General features: G+C 38.8%; 1 protein-coding gene across 1 annotated transcript; it reads left to right on the top strand.

Moving 5' to 3' along the window:
* The first annotated feature begins 1,899 nt into the window (after positions 1–1,899).
* Positions 1,900–16,066, top strand: LOC112992159 (protein-glutamine gamma-glutamyltransferase 6-like). The gene is made up of 14 exons (XM_026115059.2): positions 1,900–2,335; positions 3,299–3,412; positions 5,492–5,665; positions 5,893–6,132; positions 7,643–7,761; positions 8,443–8,571; positions 8,739–8,919; positions 9,152–9,287; positions 10,937–11,040; positions 11,131–11,373; positions 12,170–12,487; positions 13,404–13,567; positions 14,373–14,497; positions 15,569–16,066. The coding sequence occupies exons 2-14, from the start codon at positions 3,406–3,408 to the stop codon at positions 15,717–15,719; spliced, it is 2,091 nt and encodes a 696-aa protein (XP_025970844.1). The 5' UTR covers positions 1,900–2,335; positions 3,299–3,405; the 3' UTR covers positions 15,720–16,066.
* The last annotated feature ends 3,372 nt before the right edge of the window (positions 16,067–19,438 follow it).

The raw sequence follows: 19,438 nt of genomic DNA, 5'->3' as shown, positions 1-19,438 counted from the left end.
ACTGCAAAGTTTATCAGTGTGTGACCTGAGCACCTATCCCGATTTTTTGGGAGGGAGGGGGGCCAAATCGGAATGACCAAATGAGGCCTAGGACATGTTCTAAAGGAATTTGTACAGTGTCCAGTTAGAGGGCAGTTTGACAAAGATATTGGGATAATTGCCCAACCTAATCTATACGATGTTCTGGCGTGCTGACATTTTTTTCACTTGCTGATATTATCTGGGAACCAAAGGGAGGGTAATGTTAAATCATAGGGTATTTTACTTTGAGAACAATTAGAAATTCTTCATTATAGACTAATCTGTGTCAGGAAGCCATCCTTTTCAGCACATAATAAACTAAATACAGAGTCCAGTTAACCTCAAGGTCAGGAGAATTCAAGTTTAGTACAGTTTAAAACTCATTATGTGGCAATAGGTACAGGCCACAGGCATGAAAGAAATTAGTGAGGGCAAAGGATGCCTCCAGATTTGTTTCTATGTTGTGAGGCCCCAAAATTCCCATATAAGGGTGTGTTTTAATAAAGGGTGTATTAGTCTTCATTAAAAATTGTGTAATTAAACTTAGCTGTTGATTTCCACATCTTCCACCTGTTGCTAAACAGCATGCGTAATGGCAAAATGTTCTCTCAATGCAACCTGAACTGGCAGCTAATGAAGTACTTCATGTGGAAACAGAAGCTAAAAGCTGGATTCCAGGAAAAGGTGAACTAGGTGTAGCACAGTGAGTGACTTGGTTTATGGCTGATAATTTTATAACAGCAAGTCAGTCTCTGTCTGAAAGTGAACGGGGTGGATGAAGTGAATGGAAAGTAAAGCTACCGCTCTGCTGTACTTGGGACTGATGGGCCAGGGAGCCAGTTACGATCTGGCTGGAGCCAGCCCTGTGCCTCTCCCTTTGTCCCACAGTGCAGGGTACCTGTGACTTGCCTGGGACTCCTCATTGCTACACGGGCAGCCCAAGCTCAGCCTGCCTATAAATCCCATTTGCCCTTGCAGCCTGCAAAAACTGCTTTAGGAAGGCAGTTCCTGCCACCTGGTTTTCCCGTGCGGGTCACGCGATGAGAGTACAAGAGCAGACTGGACATCAGATGTTGAGAGGGGCTAGAGAGATTGTACAAGCCCACAGTGGTACCCTCTCTTTTTCTCCTGATGCTCTCCAAGGTTTGTCAGAGCCCAGAGCTCTCACCACATGGGTCAAGCAATGGGAGTTCAAACTCAAGCATAGCCTTGGACCACACTGAAAACAGAATGTGGATATATACTTAAGGACTTCCTGTTACATCTCTTGCACCAGTGGAAACCACCAGATTCCACTGAAGCCAAGTGAACTGCACCAGCAGAAATGAGAGAATCCTATAAACAGGACCTACAGGGGAATTAAAAGAGAGGCAACACTTCCCCTGCAACACTTCACACACACAGGCAGTCAGCGTGTCCAATTAAATGTGTGCCTATTGGGATACAGACTCACAGAAGGGACTCTGCAACATCTTTTGTGGAAGTTATTGATTTCCTCTTTCTAGTAAAGAGTAGCAACAGTACAAGCGCGAGGTGCAATATGGTAACCTGGAGGATTATAATAGTGAACAATAGAGGAAATTAAGGAGATGAGAGAAATAAAACATCACATTTTCCTTGGAAAGACAGCAAACTACACAGCAAATTCAAGGCTCTGGAACTAGGGAAAAGATGGAATAAAATATCCTGAACAATTTTTGGTCATGAGTAGGTGGAACTGAGCTAGGAAAAACACCTGTGACAATGTCAAGTCATTAGTCACATAGGAACCGTGACCGCTGCATTCCATAAGGATTACAAAAGAAGCTCCTGATGCTTTGATGTGGTGAAGGTGCCGACTGGCAGGTGCCAGTTTGGGATGTAGGCCACTCTCTGCAAGGTTCTGGTGGTTTGGTGAACACCATTGTGGGTGTGACATGCAAAGGTAAAGGAGGTGGTTGCAACTGAGGCAGAAAAAGTGTTCTGAGATTTAATTACTTATATGAATAGCAAGGAAGAAGAAAGGAAGTAAGAGTCATACTCCAGAAGGAGCAATGGGCAGCGTCTGAAGCAATCACTTTAAGTATTGAATACCTGAACTTAAGAACTAGTCGATGCAGTTTGTCACTAGGGCTGTGTGGGAAGATCAGGTAACATCAGAGGCTTGTGGCTCTTATGGTTTCCAAGGAATATGAATTAAGGATAAGAGAAAAAGACCAACTAAAGGAACAACGAGCAGCAATCAAATCAGCTCAAGGAGATTCCTGGAACAAGTTTTGAGAGCCCGAAACATCCTGGAAACTTTCAAGAAGAGGAAGGACCTCTGAATTATAATGTAAGTGGAGATACACAAGATCACATCAGGTACAGTGCTGCCAAATGTGAAAGGTTTCAGAGTTTTTCTTTCAATACAGGGCTAGAGTGAATGTTATATAAGTAAGTATTCTTTTAGTCTTCATGCTATCAAGACAATGTTTCAAAAAATGATGTGAGAAGCCAATTTTTTGTAAGGTCTATTTTAGTCTTTGAGTTGCTACCTTAGAAACACCTGTTGAAGCTTAATTTCTGTTTCTTTTTCATTTTTGTTTTCTCTGTAACTTAAAATTCAGACTACTTTCTTTAAGTCTTTACTGAGAGGTAAAACATGATCGGTGGCACTCAGGAATCCTAAACAGAATTATTCCTTCCCACAAAAATGTCACTTTACTGCCTGTATGCTTTGAAGTGAGGCTGGTAATAATAAGTAGTAGTATATTGACAGTTGTGAAGATAGAAAGGCTTAGAGTTTGCACTGTTAAAAAAAAAAAAAAAAAAGAACTACCCATGTTTAGTACTTTTTTTTTTGAAAGAAAACTTTTGTTTAAATAGTCAGAGAATATGGAGCTGGCTACCAAAACAGGCAGGTAGAAACTTGTTCCTAGTGGGACTTCAGCATTTCACATAGAAGTCAGGTGGGTTTTATAGATAACCAAGCTGGAAGTTAAGCCATAAGGAAGTGCCCCTTTTCCTTCATATGGCTTGTACCTCCCACCACACTCCCTGTTTCCTCATCTTTAAAGATAACTTATTCATGGCACACCTATTATTCTTTGTAGGAAGTTCTACTTGTCTTGGGATTCTAGAGAATGTATTTCCTCTGAGTAAATAATTTTGGTATCTCCTCCCATAATTACACCCACACTGAGCAGGAACATTGGCTTTAGACATACATCTATTATAGGAACTGGTTAATTCATTTGACAAGTTTACAGGTATTAATAACAACTCCTAAATACCTCTCCCTTCTCCTGAATTTCAGCTGACAACACAAATAGGTTCTCTTGCTTGTTTTTTTATGATTAACGTGAATCGGACATCCTTGAAGAACAAAGTAGAAGGTGTATGCAATTCACATAAGCTGAGGGAATGGCAGGTGAGTTCTGTACGTCATTTGCTTCCCTTCAACGTGTTCTTTACTCAAAAAGTGTTTCCTTAAGATACATGCCCTGTAGGTATCTGCACAGATTTCTTATCTGGAGGAAATTTTATATTGTAAAGTGTTCTTGCACTTCATTTTTTAACGGTTTATTGTTATTGTCAGATCTATTTGAGAATAAGTTCTAAACTGAACAGAAAGTGTTTCTGGGGAAAAAAAAATTCCATTATTTCAAAGGTCTTGCCAGAACTCACTCTAGCCCCCCTGTTTTTTAAATGGCCTTTCAGAGAGATTTTGTACTTTATTTTGTATCAACAAAATTAGTAAAATCCATCCTAATGGAGCTGGGAGCATGGAGCCTATAGATGGGAACTAGATTATAATCCAGTGTTGTCCAACACCTTGTGTAGATGTTTATAAATACATTCAGAGATGTATTAAAACCCTGCTGAAGAAGAATAGTAATGATGGTATCTCTGCTTTGTATTAGTAGATACCATTATTTAAAAGGAAGAGGATTGGTGAACTGGGCAATTGGAAGGCAGATTTATCTTTTGTTCAGTGACGAAAGAAACCTTTTGAACTCAGTTTTGAAAATGTTACTTTGCTGGGGAAACAGCAGCCTAATGCAGTTCACTGTCATATTGTCCCAAATATTCAGGCTAAAGGCTGTCTGTTTCAGCCCATTGCTACTTACCACATTACTTCCTTGTAGTTATGAACTACCAAAAAAAAAAAAAAGTCTGACTTCTGCCTTGCATTTAATTATGGCACTGCACTTTCCCCACCTCCACAAGTTAGATTTTGCTTTTATTTCTTCTGCAAAGATTATATATAAATTGTAGTGCAATATGCAGCTGTATAGTTTCAATCCTGATTTAGTTCCTCACTGCTGTGTTATATGGTATGAGATAGACTTGGAAACTTGTTTGAAGATCTCTACCAGAATACTGCACTGTGCTATAGGCCTTAACCCATCTTTTCCATCCCACTCCTTTGCTGTTTTCCTTTCAATTCCCCTTTAACTTTTCTTGTTGGTGCCCCCTCCTCCCGCCAATAAAAAAAAATCTCACTGCATTTATGATGCTAGCATTAATAAAAGTGACTGGGGAGAATCTTCATGAGGATACTTTTCCTGGAGCATAGGCCAAAACTTGCAACACTATGCTCCAACCATACTTTGTAGAGTATCACAGGATATATTCAAGCCTGAAGGACAGCACCTCTCAGGGCTCCCAAAGACAATACAACTCTGCACAAGTCTGAGCATGACAATAAAGCATGAGCAAGAGAAGGGAAAATAATCTTGCAAGGAGAACTGCGTAAGTACTCACTTGCCAAAAAGTTAGTATATCATTTAGGATGGTAAGACTCACTTTTTTGGTTTTAAACTACAGGCCATGATAACCGTATGTGCAAAGGAGGACCTTTGATACACAAAACCCCAAGCACACTGTAACTAAGTCACCAGGAATCCTTCTAGGACGTTAGGGTAGTACATACTAGAACACGAATCCCAGTGGTCAGTTGGTCACTTTGGGTGGAGCTAAATTCTGTCAGATGATCTTTTTGTCAAAAACACTGAATTATGTCCACAAATCTCTTTCGTTCATTTTTATAAGTCTCTGACTATGTATCTGTCCCTACTCTAGGCCAGATGGCAGAAGCAGAATGTAAGCAGTAAAAGTCAAATATTCTAGTAGCCATTTCCAGAATACTTATATCTGTTGAAAATATATAGGGGCTACTAACCACTTAATTTGGTGCTGACTCTGAAATGACACTGATTTGCCCTGGTAAATTTTTTCTACATCCAGTAATTAAAAAAAAGTGTCCAGCATGGCATTGGAAGAGTATGAGTCATTGGTATATGGGACTTCTGCAACAAATCCCAGGCACAAGTTTTCTATTACTGACCACTAGACTTGATCAGTTTACTGAAGAATCTTCCCTTTAGTCTGACCTTCCTTCAGTAGGGGGTTTCTTCTGCTCTCAGCAACCTCATCATTCCACCTGACAACAAATGACTTCTTTCCTTGCTTGCTGCTTCTTAATGTCTTTTCTCTTGTTTTATAGATCTGACACCAACACATATTAGCTGGCAACCATCGGTAAATGCAGGTGCACACCATACTGACAGATACGCCAACACAGAATTGACTGTGAGGCGAGGACAAGCCTTCAATATTTGCCTGTACTTCAACAGGCCACAGCAGACTGGGGAAAGCTTAGCATTTGTCACTGAAATAGGTAACACTCCCTTATCTTACTCCACACTCTTGCAGAGCTGTGCTTTTTATTCCTTGTAATTCTTCCTTTATTCTGTTTAGAAATGCAATCTTTCTTTGTGTGTTTCTAACCCTTTTTCCCCCAATGTGCTCATTTCAAGCACCAGATTAATACCAAAACTATGCTCTGGAACACAAATAAATTACCTAAAGTAACATAAATATTGCTGCACCTCTTCTCTCTGGCAGGACCATCCCCCTCAGAATCTCATCGTACAAAGGCTGTATTTAACCTCTCTGAGGTCGGGGCTAGTGGCTGGAGTGCTGTCCAGGAACCCAGTGAATCTGGCTGCACAAACTTCACAATATCCAGCCCAGCTGATGCTGTCATTGGACGATACAATCTCATCCTCCAGGTAACCTCTGGGAACAAGATCTTCTCCAGATTCCTGGGGCAGTTTGTGATGCTCTTTAACCCTTGGTGCCCAGGTAGGTACTGATACCCCTGCTCTTGAATGTAACTGACCTATTTGCTTTCATGTCTGCACAACAAGCTTACTTCATCCAGCCTGCTCTCTTTGGGTTGTTGGGGTAGCACTGTCAGCTCTCTGTTCATAGACCTGGTTTTACTACATTAAAACACTCCCCTTCACCCCCACAGCTATTTTCTAGTGAAATACACTATAGCATGTGACGCCATAGACTCTTTCTTCAGGACTGAGCAGATTTTTTTTTTTTTTTTTAATAGACAAGGGCTGACAGACTTGGAAAAGTACATGTACTTTTCAGGACTTTAATTAAGCATGAAGTAATTTCCTTTACTTGCACCTAAATCAAAGCAAGACTGCTCTTGCAAATGTTGCCTGCATGGATAAAGGCTCAAGCAACTTTCTAAAAACTGACAGAGGACTAGCAAGAAGAAAGATGGGCATTTCCCATATATTTCATTATGGGTTTATGTGAGACATCTCTACTGCTACCATTTTTAATTTCTGCAGCCTCAGCATATTGCAGAGGAAATACAAATTCCTAAACTCAGGTTTGGCAAATATATGACAGTCCAGGAACCCAGAATAGCCTTAAACTAAACCACTCTAGAGCTGAGGGATCTCTTAGTCACCCAAATGACTAAAAATCTTATGTTACAAGAGAAGATAAAAGTAACCACAATCAGCCACTTTTTTTTTTTGGTGACTATATGTTATTCAAGGGCCACTAATAGATATGTCAAGAGGAGAGATCAAAAAAACCTCCTAATTAGCTCAGCATGTCTTGGAAGACATAATAATAACTACAGATTTCTATTCCAGAGACTCAGACTGCCTCTACATAGACAGTCCTGAGGGAATAACCTCTGAAGAACCTCCTGAAAGATAACCTGTTGCATAACTTTTAATAGCTGGAAATCGCACTACAGACAGAAACTGCACTACAGAGAGAAAAACTTGGCAGTTCCTGAATGGGAACAAATGAGTAAGAGTGGTATCGTAACGCCAGGCAAATTGTTATCAGATGAAAACTGAAGAAGAGTGAACATTTCAATAGGCCATCCCAATAACATTTATGATACCACTTTGGATCAGGCAAGTGGAGATTCTCAGTTTGGATTCTTCAAATGAGATAAACACGTGACTAGGAAAATAAAGAAACATACAGGTGACATTTTTCTCTTAGAATGCCTTTTCTAACTATCCCAATAAGGCAGAGAAATCCAGTGAGCTAGCTTGGGCTTTTCTCCATCTTTCCCACAAAATTACAAAGATGGAAGGACACTTAGGTAATATACAAAGGCTATACGAAAACTAGGGGAAATAGTCAAAGTAATATAGATTCTTTTTTTTCCAGGCCATATACAATAAAATGCATTTTCAATGCAATGAGATACAGTTTTGCAAATACCAGATCTACTTCCCCATTTTAGGTCAACATACAAGTGCTTTTCAAAGGCTGTTAGTATTCTCAGCTTTAAATTTAAAAGCATAACCAACTTTGTTTTCAGGTGATGATGTCTACATGGCTAATGAAGATGAGAGACAGGAGTATGTTCTGAATGAAAATGGAATCATCTTTGTGGGCAATGCAAAGTACATTGAAGCAAGAGGATGGTACTATGGACAGGTAAGCTGTAAGGAATTCATTTGGACTCATACTCTATCTCCAATTTCATCTTCTAATTATTTGTCTCTTTGATAGGTATATCTACCTATATGAAAATCAGGCAAAGCTGGCTAGCCTTGATTGTGGTTTACTAACTATGTGCCTAGTAGGACTTTGGTGAGAGACAGTGTGGCACAGCACTGCAGTTAGGCCTGAAACTCTTATGTGCACCATGAGCTACAAGCACAAGTATGGGCCCGATCTGTGACCAGAGCATCCACAGTGCACATGAAAATATATTCACTTGGCTCCGCATGTATGTGTGAGGGTGTATAACAAAGAAACAACAACAACAAAACATTATTTTTGTAATGCAGTTACAATGGGCCAAAATTGGCACACGTATAATTCCAGTGAATCCAATAACCGCAATCAGAATAAACATGGCAGTTTTAGTTTTGCTGCAGTCATCATCTCTCTTGATGGCCAAAGGCATCCTCCCAGATTTCTGCTTTATTTTGTAACCCTGCTGTTGGCCAATATTGCAGCAGTGTGCCCTCAGCGTTTTTGTGCCTCATTATCCCTCATCATCTTTGGGCTCGAAATTCTTAGAAAGGGGGAACTGCAGGGGAACCTCCTCCGATCCTGTCTGGGAAACCATCTCTTTTCTTTAAAAAAAGAAAATCTCTTATCTGATCACAGTTTCAAGATCCTCTTCTAAACATCTGTTTCACCATGCTTGATCTGAGCCTGTACTATCGTCAGGACCCAGCCATCGATGTATCCCGAAGAGGAGATCCTAAATATGTGGGCAGAGTAATCAGTTCTATGGTAAGAAATGGACAATTTAATGTGAACTCCACATGGTTAAGTAGAAAGTGTTAGTCACCACTGTGAAACTCCACCATCTTTGCCTTAAGTAATATAACTGAGAAACTAGATATGATGCATTACACTCAACTGATTTTGCCCATTCTGTCCACTGGCCTATTTTTTAGATCAATGGAAATGATAATGATAACGGAGTTCTCCTGGGAAAGTGGCAAGGAAACTTCCATTCTCATGAGAATCCATCCAGATGGGACGGCAGTGTGGTAATCCTTCAGAAATGGCGTCAGGACAACTACAAGCCTGTTCAATATGGCCAATGCTGGGTTTTTGCAGGTGTGATGTGCACAGGTAAGTTTTAAGAATAAAGAATTATGGCGAAATGGAGGCATTTGTAACCTCTGTTTTTTATCAAAACCACAAAGCAATTAATTCTACAAGAGGAACAGTTCTTCAGAGACTGCAAATACTGAAGAATCACAAAACATTTGAGAAACAACATTAAATGTCTAAATATTTGTAATTGCTGAGTTAGAGGATTTCTTTTGTTTTTCTTCTTCTTTTTTTTTTTAATATATTTCAGTTTTGAGGTGTTTGGGGATTCCAACCCGTTTGATTTCAAATTTTAACTCTGCTCATGATGTGGACAGAAACCTGAGTATTGATAAATACTATGACAGCTCTGGAAAGAGTCTTAATATCAGCAAGGATTCCACATGGTAAATATATGTTTCCGCCTCTCACCATTACTTAAGGAGAAGATTTATGTGATTTAAAAACATGAACATTACTAGCACAAGAGCAACACAATGGACAGAACTTCATGCAGCTATCTAAATTAGTAGAGCAGATATCAGTTTGGAAGGAAACCATTTCCTGCGGTTTTGAGTTACTTTAAAAAACCAAAACAAAAAAACCCACAGTTTTTTGCAGTCCCTGACCTCAAATTAGTTACCACTTTCTTAAGAAGTGGTATGTTTCTTTTGAGAATGTACCATTCCAAGTCTCTCACTTCCTGACCTCTAACCAGTTTGTTCCTGATAATGCAGCTACGTAAATTCTGTGCTCTTAGCTAGTTTGCTGCTGCAGTAGCTTCTTCTCATCACACATCCAAAGCCTCTGTTCCTCAGCTTAGCCTGCTGTCCTTTCCAGGTAGATGGTAGCCTCCCCAAGAAGTTTTCCAGCACTCATTTAGCTAGTCCTTCCTCTTGGGGGAACTGATTAAAAAAGAGAACAGCCCCAACATTCTCTAGACCCAAATATTGAGGTATCGTAGTCCAGTGCTGTAGAGTGCAAGTGATCCATGATCAAGCCTCAAATGAGATTAGCCAAAGAAATATGATATTCCTTAAGTAATACCATTTTATTCTTTATTTACCCTCAAGTTTTAAACCTTTAAGCTGCAGCCACTTTTCAGGAAGTGAGCTTACTAGGCCATACATCCAAGGGTATATGATAGAACTCAAAAGTCTTCTTGTGCATGCCAGGCTTAGCCAATAGTTTTGTCATTGTTTAGTCTGCTTCCTCTCACCGACTGTATGCAGTTGAAAGATGCGAGAAGTCTTTCTCTTCCTAACCCCCTTAAAAGCATTGGTCTCTGAACAAAATTCAGTGGACAAAGCTTCTTTCCTGGGTCATCCTGTGACCTATCTTCTTCTAAGCTTTTGTGCTGCCCTTTCCTTTCAGAGTTTGTAGAACTCGCTACCACTGGATGCTGTGAAAACAAAGCTATAAAGATATTTTAAAGGCTACTAGAGACATTCCGAGACGATCACTAATGAACATTAAATATGGTGGTCTCAGTGTAACCTTTAGTTCAGGAAGTCCCTAACTCTGACTACTAGAAAACAGTAGAGCATATCAGGGGAAGGGTCATTCCACTCATGTGCTGCTCTTAACTCTTTTCTAAACATCTCCTACTGCACACCACTATAGACAGACTATTGGACTTTATGAACACTTTTTTTCCAACATATTACAACTTTCTTAAGTCCCCCCCTCTTTTTTTTTTTTTTTTTTTTTTAAAACTTAGCATTTCCCACTTTTGAAGGGTATTGAACCCAGTCTCCAAATGTTGCCTATATCCAAGGCCTAGATCTTTCTCTTATGGTTCTGCTTGGTCCCAAGGCAAGCTGCTGATGTCTCTGCTCCCCCTCTTGTTCAAAAAAAAAAAAAAAAAAAAAAAAAAAAAAAAATCAACATCTCAATAGCAGGCAGTAAAGCTATCTTCTGAAAGGGGCAGTGAGTTGCTGTAACTATACAGCTTATGTCACATCTTGGTGAATCTTTCAGAACACAATTCCCCACACCTTTCAAACTGGAAGTGTATATTCCCACACCTCCTAGACATTGTTCTTTGCATCTCCAGGGATTATCATGTCTGGAATGAAAGCTGGTTCATTCGCCGAGACTTGGGAACATCATACAATGGATGGCAAGTTTTAGATGCAACTCCACAAGAACAAAGCAAAGGTAACAGTGCAAGTTCTTATTATGACTTAATAGTCTTTCTCCAAACTGACCATTACTAATATGGTTTCTGACATTTGTTTCATGTCCCAGGATTATTTCAGTGTGGCCCTGCATCTGTCATAGCCATAAAAGAAGGTGATGTAGACTTGGATTATGACACCTTATTTGTGTATACGGAGGTGAATGCTGATTGCAACAGATGGATTGTATACAATGATGGAACTAAGAAAAGAGTTTATTGTGATACTGAAATAATTGGCAGGTTTATCAGCACCAAAGCTGTGGGCAGCAATTCCCGTGTGGATGTCACTTACAATTATAAGTATCCAGAAGGTAAAAAAAAGGTTTTTTTTATCATGAATTATCTCTTACTGAATTCTCAGTGCTAGGCAGCTAGGATGGTTGACCTGTTTTGCTTGGGCATCTCTGTGTTTCCTCTACAAAATATTTCTGCCAGTGTTCTCAGACTGTTTTCGTAATACAGTGGGTATTCTATTTATGTTTTTGTATAATTAATTCCTTATTAATTACACATTAATTCCTTAAATAAGATTCCTTATTAATACACAACACTTTACTCTCTCACACAAAACTACAAAATAGCTACGAAATATTTTGTAGCTTTGTTTTGTGTATATAGGTTTTACTACCAAAAGCAAATAGATTCTCAAGCTGCTGTAGAAAGTCCTACTAGAGAGTCTTAAAACTGAGTCCCTCATAGGTCATCAGCTATACACAGGACTGTAATATAGGAAATCACAGATTAATAAATATTGGTTTTCTGTTCTCTCCCTCCCTCCACCAGATAAACTGATCAAACCTCTAATCCAAAACCTTGAACTCCAGTCCTCTAACCTCAGATATCCATCTCCTTGCATATTGCATCCTGAACATTAATACAAACGCATATTTCATTTCAGTGACTTACTGACTTTAACACAATATATTTATTACTTTAAAATGAAAAAACTAAATGGAGTCCTAGTGGAAAAATATAGGGAATGTTTCGGTAATGCATGTTCCTGAGTGATGCAGAGCTGGCACTCTGTAACATTCTGCTAGCCTTGACACAGAGAGCACGTAATGGCAATGAAGATAAGAATTTTACTTGGTTCTCTCTTTCAACCAGGTTCTCCTGAGGAAAGACAAGTTTATAAAAAGGCCTGGGCTAAGATATTTGGATCAAACATCCCAGAAAGACGCAGAGAATCTCCAAGTGAAAGATCTTCAGAGGCAATCAGAAACCCTGGCATCTCTGGGAAATTCAAGCTGGCTGAACCTCCAGTGTTTGGCAAAGATATTACCCTAATCTTAATTCTTAATAACCTATCTTTTGATCACAAGACAGTGAAGGTGGATATAAGCGCATCAACTATCCTGTATACAAGGCGAACAGTGGCAGAGATCCTGCAGGCGACCACCTCTGTCGATCTTGGTTCTAAACAAGGTAATTCTTAATGTGCTTAAAGAGCCAATATAGCCCTCTTCTTGGCCATTAGAATCACCTGAAGGCAACTGGAAGGAAGAAACATCAATATTATATCTATATCTACTTGTCCTATCTTTTAGCAGGAATGTTCATTACTACACTTTACTAGATTTTTTTTCTTCTTCTAAAAAGGCCACATCTATATTATAGCACTAGAAGCAACATCATAGTTAGGTATGTGTCTGTGGTGATTATCACATGTATAGGAACACATCTTACTCTTTAAACCAATAAGGAAGGCCAATACATGCTTTCTGGAGCTTTACAGGCAGTATTGAAGAGTTTAATAGAAATTAACCAGGACAAAGGAAAAAGTTACAGTGAAACTCCGTATGTCTCTCTTTTAAACAGCCAAGGCTAACAAAATTATTAGAGAGATCTTATTCATCCCCAGGGACTGCAAAGCTATAGAGTTCTTTTTCCATACACAGTAGAAAGGTTGTAGGACTAAGACAATAAGCAGCTGACCAGGTTGCTCATAAAGGATCTCTGAATCTTGATCTGAGCTTTCTCCTTGACTGAGGTAAAATAAATAGGATATATGGAGGGAATAGATAAAAATGGTTATTCATCTAATTATAAGAAATACAAAGGGACAGAAATCCAATGAAATGCAGATGAGCAGATGCCCTCAGTTTCAGGCCAAAATCCTCCATTGAAAACTGTAAGGGTCAACTGAGTTTTTTTAAAACAGAAAAGGACTACCAGCAGAGGGAAATACACAGCTGGTCTCACAAGGAAGAAAGGTGCACAGACCCTAGCTGTCCTATCTTCTGTTCTCGTCAATAATTTCAGATGTCCTCACCATAACTGTCTCACCTTTAGCATTCTTTATTGGAATCTAATGGTTTCTAAATATATGTCTGAATTCCAGGGAAACATATCCAGTTAAAGATCCCTTATTCTTATTATGGAAAATATCTGACTACAGACAAAAGGATCCAAGTTACTGCTTTGTGTGAAGTCATGAACATGCACGGGGTAAAGCTGCTGGTAGAGAAGACAATCATTTTAGAGGACACAAACATTATCATCAAGGTAAACAGTTCTCTCACTGCTGTCCTGAACAGACAGTAACGAACTAAAGAGATTTCCTGGAGCTCAGAACCAAAGATGAGAATTTGGGGATAAAAATGCATGAATGTAGGCTGCAGTTTTCCAGATGTGGCTCTAAAATTCTGCCTGTTTAATTTAAGAAAGTAAGTTTCCTCAAAATGGGAATGCAAATGAGAGGCCACTTTTGAATCTTCGCCTGAATCTGCCCACTGGTCTTCAGAACAGCTCTGTTACCTTCTTTCTTTCCCAGTCATGTGCCATTGCTTTGTGTTTAGAGGAATGCCTATGTTTTCATTCAATTTTTATTCTAGTTACTGGCAAGCATTTGTGTTGTCTTTGAATGACTTTGCTTTTTCCCAAAATACAGACTTGAACCTTTAATTCCAATTTATAATTGGGTCAGTTTATGTTGTTTTAACACCTCAATCCTAACGAATAGTGTGTCCAAGACTCTCCATATCACAGAAAACAAACAGACAAACAAACCCCACATATAGCAAGCCAAAGATCAGACAGATTTAATAAAATATGCCTACATAATCAGGGCTCTATTTCACTGAAATTATATATAAATGATTGCATATATCACAGCAGCATCACTTAACTAATCTGCACCCAGCTTCAAGCACTAGGAAAGGCATACCAACTGTGATTAAATTTCACTGTTCCTACCAATATATCATTAATCCTCAAATATAAGTGATGATCTGCTTACAGTACCACTGAAATCTGACTCAAAAAAAAGTCTAAAACAATGAATGATCAGAAATGTGTCTTTGTCATTTAGATTCCTCGGCGGGTTGTAGTGAACAAAGCCGTTACCTTAGAGATCTCGTATGCCAATCCCCTCCCTGAACCTGTGAACAGCTGTGTACTGCTAGTGACGTTGATGAATCAACAGGTCAAGATACAGTAAGTGAAAGCTGTAGCATTTACTTAGTGCTTCTAACATGACCGATACCATGGTTAGTTTCTCAATAAGAAAAAATCATGGTTAAATTAACTTTATCACAGAATATACATGTTCTATTTATGAAAATAAAAGTGCCACCAAATACATATTGGGAAATGGTGATTTCTCAATCATGTATTATTTTTTTCCACCCAGGAACTTCTCTAAGAATTAAAAACCGCTAACATTCTTCCTTTCTGGAATACCAAATGGGCAAGTCAAATTCTTTTGCATCTTTGATATTTCTTCTACAGCCTGGCTTCATATTTCTATTTTTAAATACAATACCCTGATACTATAGAAATAAGTCTGAGCTAGAGTACACAAACAAGACACTGCCATAGCTTCCCTCCCTCCAGCCCAAACAAGGAGTTGCTCTGTTCTCCTTTAACATAGGGGAAAAAGCTGCCTTTTAAGAACATAAGATCAAAAAAATCTAATACTTTTTTTCCTGGATTCTGCTTCTTTATGGATTAACTCAGTGCTGAATATTTCATAGAGCTTCTTTCATTATGAAACACCCTGACTTGCTGCAGCTCTGGAGAGCATGGAAGTGTTTGGATGTGATAATTCATAAAATATGGAAAACACGATTCCTGTGAGAGGCCTTAGAAATCATTTTCTTTGAATTACCAAGTCATGCCAAAAAAGAAACAAAACAAAGCAACTTAGTCATTAGAAAAATCAAGTTATTGCCAAAGTGGACATAAGCCAGGCAGACACTGGGCAAAGAACTAACCTTTATCGTCAGAGTTTTCCTATTCTGAGTTTCTACGTTGACTATCTAACCTTGCACCCAACCCTAACACCAGGTAATACTTCTGCCTTTCATTTTCTATTGAAGAGTAAACGCATATTGTACTGTCTTTTCCTGTTTCTTAGTCTGCATAAAACCCCAAACCTAAGTAATTCTCAGAAACAAGGCTGGATCTCAAGTAACCTTTTGGTGCCACAGCTGTCGGGTAGTTCTGTTTCTTCGGAGTCTCAAGGAAAGACAATGTAAGCCTGAATTAATTGATTTTTGCTTTCAGGCTGGCAGGACTGGCACCGAGGGAGAGATCGAGAATTTATTTTGAATTCACACCTCGCAAGACTGGGCCCTTACAGCTGCAAGTAGACTTCTCTTGTGACAAGTTTTCACATGTTAAAGGATTCGTAACCATTGCAGTAGCACCTGCATAATGTGATAGAGTCGATTTCCTCTTTCTGCATTAACCTGACAAGACATTTTCCCCTGTATAGGGGCAGTGATGACAATGAGAAACTTTCCACAAAAATAGGCAACCTCTTACATTGCAATAGAATGAAGTCTCTTGCTTTCACAGTGCTTAATTATTAGTTTCTAATTGTATTTCTTTCCTCTTGTCTAGAAAAATGAAGCCTCTTCTTTATAGAAATATTGATCCATTGTTTTAATCAAATCTACTCATTGTATTAAGCTCCAGGTTTTGATTTCTCCATCAGATATAGATAGAGTCTCTTTGTGATCTCATTCTCATTTGCCAGCAATAAATAAACATTCAAATAACTGTTGTATTTTTGGTACCAATTGTATATTCCACAGAAATATTATGAGAAATCAGAAGATCAAGGAAACTCTTCCTGAATTTTATACTTTTCTTACCTTTAAAAAATTCTCCATTGTTCATTTTATTTCTGTATTTTGTGACACCTATAGCTCTATGAATAGAAATAGTTATAAAAAGGCTGGACAAAAGTAATGCTTGCGGCCCACGAAAACAATATTTATGCAACCAGTGGGCACAGGCCTGTCACAGAAGGGACAACACATGTACATATGCAAATCAGTAAGTTAATTCCTGTGTAATTTGAAAGAGTCCCAAACAACATGAAGCACAGAAACCAGAGTCTTGCATTAATATGGAAGTCCAGCAACACAAAGTAACTTTTTTTTTTGCTTGTTTTTTATCTTGGTGACAAGGAGCACATTTAACTTCAAACCTTCCAAACCTAACCCTTTCACATGCAGCCCATACTCCAAACATCTACCATGGTGTTTGCACATAGATGCATCTTTTGCAGCTTCCTGATTTTAACATTGCCAGACACCAGGTCACACTTTAAGTGCACATGTAGCCTCAAGGCTTCCCTATTACTCCAGGCAATGAAGCCTCTCCAAGGACAACAGCAAAAACTGATGACTGACTAGGCATAGTAACTACCTGGCCACACTTCAGAATTAGGGTGTGAAGTAATAATGGTGTTGGAATGCCTTTGCCAAGCCTGAAGAATTAAGTTTCCTGTCCTACTTGAACAAGGTTTGAAGCAGAATTAATAAGGCCAAAGCTTTGAACCCCAAAGCTGCTAAGAGTTCGATATGAATAGCTGCTGTCTGACAGATCATAATCCCGTAATTTCAGACAGTCTGAGGCATTCAGACATGACTGCCCCCCTCTCCCTCCCCTTACTCCTCAGTCACATTCTATTGTAAGTTCAGAAGAGTTTGCAATCTCCTCTCAGGACAATTTGGCAGAGTGTGTTTCTAGATAAGTCCTGACCAGATGAAGGAGGAGAGAGCACGAGAGAGCTCAAAGAGTAGAGAAGAGAGCATCTGTAATTAGAGTGGGCAGGACTCTCACCAGAAAAATAGCTCTGTAGCTTCCACCAGGGCCAAACTCAAGAAGCCATGCCAAACGGCTACAGACAAATTGCATATATGTATTATTATTTCCAAACTATAAACAAAAGTGATTAGTCAGAACATAAACACTCCTCTTTACTTAATAGAAATCCCTGATGCACAGGTGAGTGCGTAGCCATGCTAACTGCATTGCTTCTAATATACAGAATACATATTACAAGTAATCACGTCAGGAACACAATCAGAATGCCACAACTCAGTATGCTTCCAAGGAAGAAAAGATTATGCAGTTACATGAAAGATTTTCAGGCAGGCCTATCTTTATTTATGTGGACTGTACCATGCAAAGTCACGATGCTACTGAGTGACAGTAACACTAATATATTACAAGTCTACTTAGATTACTCCACTTCTCATACATCCAGGTTGAAGAATACGTATAGGATATTTGCCTATACCTTCCCTGTCCTCTGTACATAGAGTCTTCAAAAATCCAAACTGAAAACAAACTGTATTATCCAAAATGAAATTTCTTCTGTCTACTTAAAGATCATATTTCCTTCATTAGATCTAATCTGGGATGTTTTCCTCTCTTTGTATTTGAGAAACCAGGATAATGTTTATCACCATTTCTCAGCCATTCACGAGTTTTAAATAAGCATAATTAGATTCAAGATTGTGCAGTTAAAGTAGTTTTAAGTAGGATGCTTACACAGGACGTTACTACAACAACAGTATCTAGGAACCACAGGTCACACCCAGCTTGTATAAACTCCAGCTTATTTACTGGAGTCAAAGAGTCCTAAGCCTTTCATTATTAATGTTGGTGGAAGAGGACTCAATGTTCCTGAGCAGTTTTGTATCCATAACCTGAACTACTCACAAGTGTGGAAAAGAAGAAAGAAACCTCATGGCTGATAAGTTAAAAACATAGCTTGATTGCTCCAGATATCACTCAGATAAGTGATAATTGCTGAGGAAACAAGATAAATTACATCAAACTGTTCTCTTGGAAAATTAGCTCTTTTTAAATTAAATGCATTTAGGGGTTAGTCTAGTAGAACTGATTTTCTTTTCTCATTCTCATGGGTCTCAAAACTCTATTTTTCTGTTACTGAAAAACAGTGAAGAAACAATTCTCTATCATATCCATTACCTACCTACTCTTTTGCAGCCACCAAAGCAACACTGTTGGCTAGCGATCTGAGCATCAAACCACCACACAGAAAGCCCGGATTCTAATCCCTCTCCAATACTGAAATGATGAATGGCCTCGGACAGGTCACCTGGTAGCCTCTGGACTCCCACGTCCACCTCCCGACAAAGTTAGTATGTTAGCCTGTCTGCTCCTCAGTAGAAATACAATCCAAATGATACCTATGTATAGTACTGCACTTGTTCTCACTCCCATATTAACTAGAAAGATCTATAGTTAGATGTGCCAAATAATTCACATATAAACACATACAAATACAGAGTCTATTTACACTCTAACCTCAGGATTTTTTCTGTCATAGCTACATCTTTCTCTTAGAAGTAAGAAGTGACAAGGGTCCTGTGTGCATAATGGTCAGCATTTTTAGAAGTAACCCCTGATTTTGCAGACTTCTGCTTATGAGTGTGCTCCCAAAGTCTACTCATTAGAGGATAATCACTTACCTTGCTAATTTTTTTTTAGAAGTCTGTCCAACTGTACACTCATGAATGCATTAACAGGATTATTGAAAAAGCTTTTCCAAAAGACAGATACTGAGAGCAGAAAAAGAAAAAGTATAGTGACAAGATTAGAAATCAAACTATGAAGAAGAGTAAAAGAAGGAGAAGTTTGAAGTACACATGGTAAAAACCTGGCATTAAACTTTACTGTGCTTTGGTGCCACACATAAACCATTTTCTGGTAATCTCTTGGAAGTATTCACTCAAAATACCTTTGTAACCATTGACTTTGTGCAAAGGGAAGTCAAAATATGAAAACAGCAAATTCTTCGAGCTAACCAGTGGTACCCACTGCCTTCTTTACTCTTTCCTATTTCTCCAGGTATTCCCTCTTATTCTGTTCTACATCTTGTCTTTACCTCTGACATTCCTCTCTGAAAGCCTTACCAACATTTATTAGGTCCTTAAATGTCACAGTTCCACCAGTATCCTCAAAACCATGGTTCAGTTGCTACTAAATTCTAGATATGCTACGTTTTATTTGCAGACATGCAAAATGCTTTTAGTTTTCTGCATCAGTACACTGCTAGTGATCTGCTCTAAGATCTACCTCTTTTTCTTGCATATTAATCCTGGCCAGCTT

This window comes from Dromaius novaehollandiae, chromosome 16 (genome assembly GCF_036370855.1).
Source record: "Dromaius novaehollandiae isolate bDroNov1 chromosome 16, bDroNov1.hap1, whole genome shotgun sequence".
Classification (NCBI taxonomy): Eukaryota; Metazoa; Chordata; class Aves; order Casuariiformes; family Dromaiidae; genus Dromaius; species Dromaius novaehollandiae.
This window is presented reverse-complemented; position numbering and strand designations above follow the sequence as displayed.

Bases quoted from the DNA above. Each gene is read 5' to 3' on its own strand.
- LOC112992159 (XM_026115059.2), top strand. The intron at 5,666-5,892 runs GTAACACTCCCT...TCTCTCTGGCAG, and splicing joins AGCATTTGTCACTGAAATAG to GACCATCCCCCTCAGAATCT. The intron at 11,374-12,169 runs GTAAAAAAAAGG...TCTTTCAACCAG, and splicing joins CAATTATAAGTATCCAGAAG to GTTCTCCTGAGGAAAGACAA.